At 45.6% G+C, this 10,000-nt stretch overlaps 1 protein-coding gene across 1 annotated transcript in view; it reads left to right on the forward strand.

Annotated features, from left to right (window-relative positions):
• dnah5l (dynein, axonemal, heavy chain 5 like) overlaps window positions 1–10,000 on the forward strand; it is a 137,348-nt gene that overhangs the window by 112,817 nt on the left and 14,531 nt on the right. The window contains 15 exon segments of the mRNA XM_087170332.1: window positions 4,338–4,713; window positions 5,374–5,568; window positions 5,655–5,789; window positions 5,874–5,931; window positions 6,139–6,270; window positions 6,550–6,767; window positions 6,869–7,003; window positions 7,149–7,325; window positions 7,818–7,907; window positions 8,009–8,143; window positions 8,425–8,526; window positions 8,638–8,805; window positions 9,014–9,220; window positions 9,333–9,425; window positions 9,969–10,000. The exon segment at window positions 9,969–10,000 is cut by the window's right edge and continues 205 nt beyond it. Coding sequence (XP_087026458.1) covers window positions 4,338–4,713; window positions 5,374–5,568; window positions 5,655–5,789; window positions 5,874–5,931; window positions 6,139–6,270; window positions 6,550–6,767; window positions 6,869–7,003; window positions 7,149–7,325; window positions 7,818–7,907; window positions 8,009–8,143; window positions 8,425–8,526; window positions 8,638–8,805; window positions 9,014–9,220; window positions 9,333–9,425; window positions 9,969–10,000 — 2,253 coding nt within the window.

Raw genomic sequence — 10,000 nt, forward strand, 5'->3', positions numbered from 1 at the left:
ATATAGGGAACAGTGTAGGGACCATTAGGTAAGGATACTGTTAACTCTAAATTTGCACCATTGTGTTTTAAGGTTATTTTATCCTGGAAATATTTTGCTGATGTTTCTGATCCTGGTGTCCAATATTGATTTTCGTCAGTGATTAAAGTATCCCAGCTTATATCTAAAACACTGCTAGTTAGGTACCACCAGTAAGAATCCCACCCTTCCCCTGTAGTTAGACGCGGAGGATGGGAACCCCAAAATCCTTTGAGGTTTTTTATAGGAACGGATATAACAGTGCTGTTGTTGGGAGCTACAGTTACACGGACGGCATTTTCTCGTGCCCATTTTACTATCCAAGGCGTGCCATCCCACTCATAATCTGCTCTACGTTTGATCTTTTTGTGTGTTGCATTTTGCTGAGTTAGGCTAAGAGTCTCATTTCTATTTAGTCTTTCCTTCGGTGGTCCGCCTAAATACCACACGAACAGAAATGTTAGAATTAAGAACAGTGTCACTGTCCAACCTAGGATTGCATTCTTTAACCCATTTGGAGTCATTATGGCTGAAAGTTTCCTCCTCTACTGGGTTCGGTGTCTTATAAGTTCTTCACTGACTTTCAGGTCTATCCAGACTCTACACGTCTGAATCCACCCTATTATCAGTCTTTAGCTCACCTCCCCTATCGGAGTTTTCAACCGAAATGACCTTTTTACAATGAGTAAGATGAAAGATGTGTATAAGAGACAGAGTATGTACTGTAGCAAACGCATACTGGCTGTCAGTATAGATTGTAGCTTCTTTATCTTTCATTAATTTGCAAGCTTCTGTTAGTGCTATGAGTTCAGCAGCTTGTGCTGAGAGATGTGAAGGTAATTGTTTAGCTTTTAGCACCTTATTTTGAGTCACTACTGCATATCCAGTCTGACGTTAGGTAGAAATTCTCTACATGTGGTCCGACACGCCCCGGTGTCACATAGGAACCTGACTGATTCCCCATTTACCATTAATTCTATTTCGGGCCGAACACTGTCCAAAGATAGTAACTCTTGAAAATTAAGGAGAACTTCGTCTCCTGTTGGTTCAATCATTGGTAGTGGTTCAGCTCTCTGGGGCATAGATTCAGTGGGTTTTGGATCTAGTCATGCTGAGAAGGATTTTTTCTCCGGACAATCTCGAGCGAAATGTCCCTCTTTGCCACACCTCCAACATCCTGGCAGACTCCGTCTGTAATCTGCCCGTCCTCCTCCTCCTCCTCTCTGTCCTCTACCTCTTCCTCTAAATCCGCGTTTTCCTCTACCCCCGTAGTAGAAAACCTTTACAACCTTTTCTGCATCGAGGGCATGATTAACATAATCGTCTAAGGTCCCTGCAGTGAACCCTTTGTGATGTCTCTCAACCCACCTGCGGATAGCATCTTTGGACCCTGCATGGATGGTGTTTTTTAGTAGTTGGCGGAAAACACCATTCGGCTGTCCATCATCCTCCAAGCCACTGTGCATTTTGAAGGCTTTTGTCATTCTGACTTTATAGTCTTCAAAAGACTCCTCATCTCTCTGTTTAACTCTCCATATTTCTGTATAGTTTGCTCTTCGTCTAAACCTGAGAGTGGCTCTGTCCTCTAGTGCTCGTATCCTGACTAGAAGCTCAGCAGAATCGTGAGCTAAGACAGCTGGTGGAACTGCTCCGTCTAACGGACTCCAGTTCCCGCACACGTGGTGCCAGTCAGCTTTTAAAGCTACCATCCACACTTGCTGCACTTCCTGTCCATTAAGATGATATGATCTCCTCAAGCTTTCCATTTCCTGGATAAACTGAGTTATGTGTTCCTTGTGTGAAACGATTCCTTCTACTGCTTTTTTAACATCTTCCATGGTCCATGTTCTATAAACCAAAATGGTGGGCTGTTCCCCATTATTATTGGGCTTTGCCACTTGGATCATGGGATAAGCTTCAGCACTACTAGGTGACATGTCAGTGATTGATGGAGCAGGAGCAACCAGGGAAAACGTCTTCCCCAGGGTTTTTGACCACTCATACTGGTTACCTCCTGCTCTGGTGCTTATTCTATGTGTTTGTGAGTCTTTGTGTTGGGGTGTGTTTTCTTGAGGCAGTGTAGGATTTATTCTCTGTATTGGTCTTTCTTGTCCTGCAGCTGCAGCTTCTTCCTCCTCACTTTCTTCCTCACTATCCCTCCTTTGCCTAACTGGCCCTGTCTCATCATCCTCCTTCCTGTGAAACATGACTTGCTTATCTTCTCCTTTCTCTGCATGTCCCTGTTTTCCTTTTTTCTCACGCTTTCTCTCTCCTTCCTCTCTCTTTCCTGCCATCTTTCTCCAAAAGTCTATGTCACTGTATCCTTCTTTTTCCTTTTTCTTGGGATCATTTTTTGTTTTTATGATTATCTCGTCTTTAGACTGGCTATTTTTTGAGTGCTTAGTTGACCCTCAAATCCATATTTTGTTATCCATTTATCCAGGTGTTTTATTTTACTTGGATCCTGTTTCTCAACATATTTCCAATCTTTACATGATAAATGTTCTTTTGGAGTTAGTTTGCTACCTCCCTGTCCCATTTTACCTTCTTATTCTTTATTTTATTTATTTATCTATTAATATATTTATTTCTTTATTTCTTTACTTATTATTCTCTCTTTATGCTTTGTTGCTTGGAATCGTTTTATCTATTAATATATTTATTTATTTCTTCCTTTACTTATTTTTATCTCCCTAGGTACTTTAATTCAGTTCGGTTTCACTCTCTAACTTTTATTTTATTTGTTTATTTTCAACTTATCCTTATCCTTAACTCGAGCTTTTAGTTGTTTCTTGTGTTTTTTAAGACTTTGGGTCAGTCTTGTCAACACCTAGGGTGATCTAAAGACTGGGGGTTTCCTTTGTCAGCAGGACAGCACTTCAAATCCCTGTTGTGGTAATTCTCACTTCAACTCTTTCGAGTGGAGAATTCTTGCCTTTGCATCCACAAGAGGTTTGCTGTTTTACTTCCCACTGTTTTATATGAGACTAAACACCTAGTGGTATTTTAATCTCCATGCACTCAGTCATTCATACACAGTTTGTTTTTCCACGGATCTTTACGGGACTCCGCTGCCCAGTACTGTTATCACGGACTTTCTCGGACTCCGTCTCTCTTTAACCTGTCAGAGCCTAGGATTCACAGGGTTTGTTACAACGCGCAATGACCCTCAGTCACTCGCTTGTTTTTAACAAAACTATACTCACCGCTGTTGTCCTTCCCTTCTCGGAATACCGTCACCCATCAGATCCCAGCCGGCGGGTAAACATCCAGTCCTGGAAAAGGATTTCAAGAGCTCCCACTGTGGAGCTCTGCTGTGGCCACAGTCTCTCCTGGAGTCCACCCCCCCGCTGGGATCCTCAGGTCTATTGGTCTCCGGCTCGAAGGACCAAGTTAATGTCAGGTTTACATTTAATACTGACACACAGAAGAGAAAGACAAGGGCGTTATTTCTTACTCGCGAGGAGAACGGACAGAGATTTGCTCAGTTACAATCTCCAAACCCGCTCTGAGCAAACTCCACCGTCTCCTCTCTTTTTACTATCACACAAAGCATTCCAGACATTCCTCCAGCAGCAAGACGTCGTTTATCTCAAAGGCCTGAAGGTCATACCAAGTGTAACATAAAGGGTGTCAAAGGTAATACAAAGGATAACATAATACAATGAGTGAATATAATCAATGAACATAATGAATGAATATGATGTGTGAATATGATATGGGGGTGATTGTGATACATGGTACAAATGTTTATTTCATGATATAGAGGTAGAACAGACTGATGTCCGCCTGTGGTCTCCTCCAACAGCTGCGTCCTGTTAAACACTTCATTACAAAAACAACTACATATATGGTTAGGGCAGTAAAACATGTTAAAGACACGTTAAAGATAAGACACATACTAACTTCATACATGGTCAAAGCAATAAATCAGAGTGTGTTCATGTTAAGGACAAGGTACAGACTAACTACATATATGATCTGAACAGCAAGGCAGGATAGATGGTTATGTATTATCAAATATGAGATAACTATATATATATATACAATTATTCCAACAAAAGGAAAGAGCAGATTTGACGGGAAGATAAAGATGAAAATCTTCTACATGAGGCTTCATTTAAACAGATGTTGGATTGTTTCAGTTTGCCTCTTTTCAAAGAGTCTAAAACAGGTGTTTTCTGCTGGCCCCGCCCACAGCAGCTCATCACTCTGCTAGTGCACCTGTGCTCCTGGAAACTGATGCATGACTACCTCACACAACCCCACGTCTAATAACCCGAACTATCCCTTTAATGCTCTTTTGAACATCTGTCCAGGTGTTACATCACTCTGTCCCAGGCTCTGGGGATGAGTATGGGCGGGGCCCCGGCTGGTCCAGCAGGAACAGGTAACACAGGGATATGTTTCTAATGAGATGCTCTCACAGTGGCTTTGTGACATGTTGCTCTAATCCAGTGTGTGTGTGTGTGTGTGTGTGTGTGTGTGTGTGTGTGTGTGTGTGCAGGTCTGGCCCAGTCCGGAGCCTGGGGCTGCTTCGATGAGTTTAACCGCATCGAGCTGCCGGTCCTGTCCGTCGCTGCCCAGCAGATCTACATCGTCCTGCAGTGTAAGAAGAACAAGAAGAAGCAGTTTGTCTTCACCGACGGAGACGTGGTTGACATGGACCCTGAGTTTGGCATCTTCCTCACCATGGTAACCAGGCTCTAATGACGCACCCTGCAGGGGGTCGAAGTTATTACTCACAAAAACATACAGAACCTGTTAGTGATGGAAGCTTCGGATCTTCTCAACTGGAGGATCAGAAGGTTTCAGAACCAAACTCCTGGTCCTCAAAGCAGAATTCATTAAATAACCTTCTACACGTCCATGGACATAAATCAAAAATCTTTAGGGCTAAACCAAATATTCCAGAAATAAAAGGCTACACATCTGGATAAAGGTTTCGAGAAACAGTTAGAGTTCAGAACAAAAACTGCAGAACATTTGAGACCACGTTGAACTAATGGTTCAGGAACACAGGAGTTCTGACCACAGATCTGCTGTATGAACTGAGCTCCAGAACCAAACTTCAAAACCAGATTCCAGGAACTGATCTACATCCAAACCAGATTTCTAGAACTGAACCACTTTAGCACCAGTTCTCAAAATGATTTACCTCAGTACCAGAACAGAACCACTGGAGAACCAGTTAGAGAGCTCTAGAACTGACCTGATCTCATAACCAGTCTGACACTACTTCAGAACCACAGCTGGGGAAGTGAACAATCTCAGAACCAGTCAGAGGTCTAGAACTGACCTACCTCGGTACCAATCGCACTTCCGGACCTCATTAGTGACTTCTTGCTCCTCCAGAACCCCGGTTACGCCGGTCGCCAGGAGCTGCCAGAAAACCTGAAGATTCAGTTCCGCACGGTAGCCATGATGGTCCCGGACCGAGCCATCATCATGAGGGTCAAACTGGCCAGTGCGGGTTTCCGTGACAACCAGGTTCTCAGCAGGAAGTTCTACACCCTCTACAAACTGTGTGAGGAACAGCTGTCCAAACAGGTGTGGTGACCGACGGTGGCGATTCCCCCGATACAGCGGACGCCATTAAAACTCTCCCACAAATTCAAGTTTTTATATTTTACCAGGTCCATTATGATTTTGGTCTGAGGAACATTTTGTCGGTGTTGAGGACGCTGGGAGCCGTGAAGAGATCCAACCCTTCGGAACCAGAGAAGACGGTGGTGATGAGGGTCCTGAGAGACATGAACCTCTCCAAACTGGTGTGTGTGGTGCAGATCTCTCTCGTGTGTTTGTTAGTGTTTGAACGTTTTCACCGTGACGTGGATCTCTCTCTCTCTCTGTAGGTGGATGAGGACGAGCCTCTGTTTATGAGTCTGATCAACGACTTGTTTCCTGGTATCGGTAGGTGTCTGTCTCTCGCTGTATAACTCACTGACACAGTCATTGTATGTGATCCAGAACATCTTTCTGCCGAGACTGTGCACGGATCAAACACATGAACGTTTCCTGCGACTGTTTTATTCTGTGTCTGTCCTTTAGTTCATTTTCAGGTCACATGTCACGTTTCATATGATTCATCTTCTAAATGTTGCTCCGTCCTTCTCGTAGTTCTGGATAAGGCAGGGTATCCAGACTTGGAGTCATCCATCTTCAGTCAGGCTCAGCGGGCCGGTCTGATCCCTCATCCCCCCTGGATCCTCAAACTGGTTCAGCTCTACGAGACGCAGAGAGTCCGACATGGTACAGATCAGCAGAGACAGAACCTGAAAGTGAAAGCAGGATTATTAGTTAATACCAGATTATATAATTCTTTATTGAAAATTATTCAGGAATTAAGAACCAGGGAAATATATATATTCCTACATGAAAATCTAAAAGCTGTTTCAAGCTTCTTCCTGCTGCCAGAAATAAAAATAAATCCTGTATTTATTTATCGTCCTAGTCAGAAAGGTCTGGGGTCAGGAGGGGAACGAGGGGAGGGGAACGAGCTATGTCATTAATCGTCCTCTGCTGCGGCAGGTATGATGACGCTGGGTCCCAGCGGCGCCGGGAAGACGGCCTGCATCCACACTCTGATGAGGGCCATGTCAGAGTGCGGCTCCCCCCACCGCGAGATGAGGATGAATCCCAAAGCGATCACGGCCTCGCAGATGTTCGGCACGCTGGACGTCACCACCAACGACTGGACCGACGGCGTGTTCTCCACGCTGTGGAGGAAGACTCTCAAGGCCAAGAAGGTGCTGCAACGCCTCAAGGGGTTAATGAGCTGCTTGTACGGCACGTTTCAACAGACTGATACGTGTGTGTGTGTGTGTGTGTGTGTGTGTGTGTGTGTCAGGGGGAATATATCTGGATTGTGCTGGATGGTCCGGTGGATGCCATCTGGATCGAGAATCTGAACTCGGTTCTGGACGACAACAAAACTCTGACGCTGGCGAACGGAGACCGAATCCCCATGGCTCCCTGCTGCAAGGTGACATCACAACATCTGTCATGTCTGTCATGTTTCAGAGACCATCTGCTGTCAGCCAATCAGACCCCAGGGTTTTGTGGACTTAAAACTAAACCGCATCACATGGTGATAAAGTGAAGACACGTCCTTTGTATTGTGCCTCCAGATTGTCTTTGAGCCCCACAACATCGACAACGCCTCCCCAGCCACGGTGTCCAGGAACGGGATGGTGTTCATGAGCTCGTCTGTGCTCGGCTGGAGCCCCGTCCTGCGGGCCTGGCTACGCAAGCTCCCGGAGCCGCAGGCCGACGCCCTGAAACTCTGCTTCGACAGCTGCTACCAGGTGTGGATGAAAAGAGGATCATGACCACAGATCGGCGGCGGCGCTCCTTCCAGGCAGCAGTCTCTGTTCACTTCTAGTGCAACAATGAGCTTCAGTAAAAATGAGATAGAAGTTTCACAGATAAAATAAGAAACAGGAGAATGATTTAATGTAATAATAGATTTAAGATGAGAAAGCACAACTGTGAAAAGGCTCCACATATGGTGTCAGTAGATCTGAGATGAACTCAGGTGCAAGTCCAGAGGCTTAAAGCTCTTCAATAAAATCTTAATATCAAATGTAATATTTACGGGAAGCGAATGAAGAAACTCTAAAATGAGATAAATGTTCTCTCTGCTCTTTGGTTTTGGTGAGACGTCTGACTGCTGTAGTTTCTGTAGACACGTTTCGAGTCTCTAGATTCTCTCCGGATGAAATAGGACGGATCCTGGAGAGTCTGTGTGTACGTGTCTGTTCAGGCTCAGCTGGTGTCTTTTTCTGTTCCACCTACAGGACCTGTTGGACTTTGTCTTCACTGCTGTGTCTCCTAAGATGCAGGTGCTGGAGTGTATGTACATCAGACAGACGATTGACCTGCTGCAGGTCAGATACGTTTCATGTTGTTGTAGACGTTGACAGAACATGTTCAGAGTTTAACTTCCTGTCGTCTTCAGTGAGTTTATTTTTCATATTGGCGTGTTCAGGGTTTGCTCCCGGCAGCAGAGGAGAAACAGGGTTGCCATGGTGACGTGGGTCGGCTGTTTGTGTTTGCGGTCATGTGGTCTCTCGGTGCGCTGCTGGAGCTGGACGACAGAGCCAAGATGGAGGCCTTGCTGAAGGTGTCCTTCTCTTTGTTCAGTCATGCTGAGGTGGAGATTTCTCCACAGAACCAGTCGAGGATGTTCATGTTCCACACAGAGGATGGACCTTTCCTCTGGCGCCACCCTCAGGACACACTTCACATTTGTAGCTCCAGTGCTGGTCCGGCTCTGGCTCCAGTAGATAGAGACAGCAGACCTGATCACATGGTCATTGTATACTTTTTGCCTCTGGGGGGATTTTGGAACAACGTGGACTTCAGGGTAAAGGTTCCTGTTTTTATATGTCTTTCTGTTTGAAGGGCCACAGCTCGTCTCTGGACCTGCCACGCACTCAGGACGACCAGACCATCTTTGAGTTCACCGTCACTGAGCAGGGACAGTGGGATCACTGGTCCAATAAGGTCTGTGGACACAGAGCTGTTCCCTTCACACTGAGGTCCAGATCACCTGAACCACCTGAACTGCTGTAGCTCTCAGATCTGAGTCTGCCGGTGCTTTTTCCTATGATCCAGGTCCCCGAGTATGTCTACCCCAAAGACCAGGTCCCTGACTACTCGTCCATCCTGGTTCCCAATGTGGACAACGTGAGGACGGACTTCCTGATGCAGACCATCATGAAGCAGAGGAAGGCTGTGCTGCTGATCGGAGAGCAGGGAACCGCCAAGACCGTCATGATTAAAGTGAGACTGAGGGAGAGAAGCAGCCTGCAACGTAATAACACTCCTGTTTTAATACTTAAAATCCAGGTGTGTTATTGACAGAGAACTGGATCCAAAACAGAACCGGCTACCCGAGGTCAACCCTAAGTGTCTGTTAGCAGCTAGCTCTCATCCTCAGCTAGCTAATGCTAAGGCGACGTGTTGTGTTTCTCTCCGGCTCCCCCTGCAGGGCCACACCAGTAAACTCGACCCGGAGCGCCACCTCAGTAAGACGGTCAACTTCTCGTCGGCCACGCTGCCCGGCATGTTCCAGAGAACCATCGAGAGCTACATCGACAAACGAATGGGCGCCACCTACGGGCCGCCGGCAGGACGCAGGATGACCGTCTTCATAGACGACATCAACATGCCCGTTATCAACGAATGGGGAGACCAGGTCGGCCTCAGGCTCTCTGATTGGTCAACATCAGCTGTTTTTTCTCTTTTTGTTTGTTGTCCCTTTTTCTTCCTTTCATATTTTATTCAATTATCTATTTCGCCTCCCTCAGATAACCAATGAGATTGTGCGTCAGCTGATGGAGCAGGGAGGTTTTTACAGTTTGGATCGTCCGGGGGAATTCATCACTGTGGTCGACGTTCAGGTAACAAGATCCAAGTGTGGCTCTTTGGTCACATGATGAAAGAGGTGTTTATGAGGGGGAGTTGGAAACCTCCTGTGCTGGATTGAAGTTATCGTCTCGTGGTCTTTCAGATTCTCCAGCGTCTGAAATATGAACAAACTGAAAAGTCACGGGAGATTGTAAAAATTTAAAAATGTTGTTGTTTAAGAGTCTTTCTCTAATCTGGAGCTTCAGTCAACACAATACCAAGAAAAACTAGCTGTTTTTGCTAATGCTACATAGCTATCATTAGCATTAGCATTTGTTTACTTACCAGTCTAGAAGAAGTGTTGTGAGTTCAGCATCAAACTTAATTTCTTTACTCACCAACATCTGTCTCCAGAGGTGGAAACAAACACCAGTGTGAACTCTGTCTCTGTCACTTCTTTTCTACTGAAGTTAGCATGCTAACCCGCTAGTGTATAAATATGTTATTGGAACTGGGTGATTGCTACAACATCTCTGTTCCCAAACCCAAACCCTGGTACAGCAGTAATGAGCAATGCTTGTAATAATCTTTAACAGCTGGTGGCGGCCATGATCCACCCCGGGGGCGG

The sequence above is a fragment of the Seriola lalandi genome, unplaced genomic scaffold, assembly GCF_002814215.2.
Source record: "Seriola lalandi dorsalis isolate HSWRI2012SDOR001 ecotype SW California unplaced genomic scaffold, Sedor1 jcf7180002054945, whole genome shotgun sequence".
NCBI classification, from domain to species: Eukaryota; Metazoa; Chordata; class Actinopteri; order Carangiformes; family Carangidae; genus Seriola; species Seriola lalandi.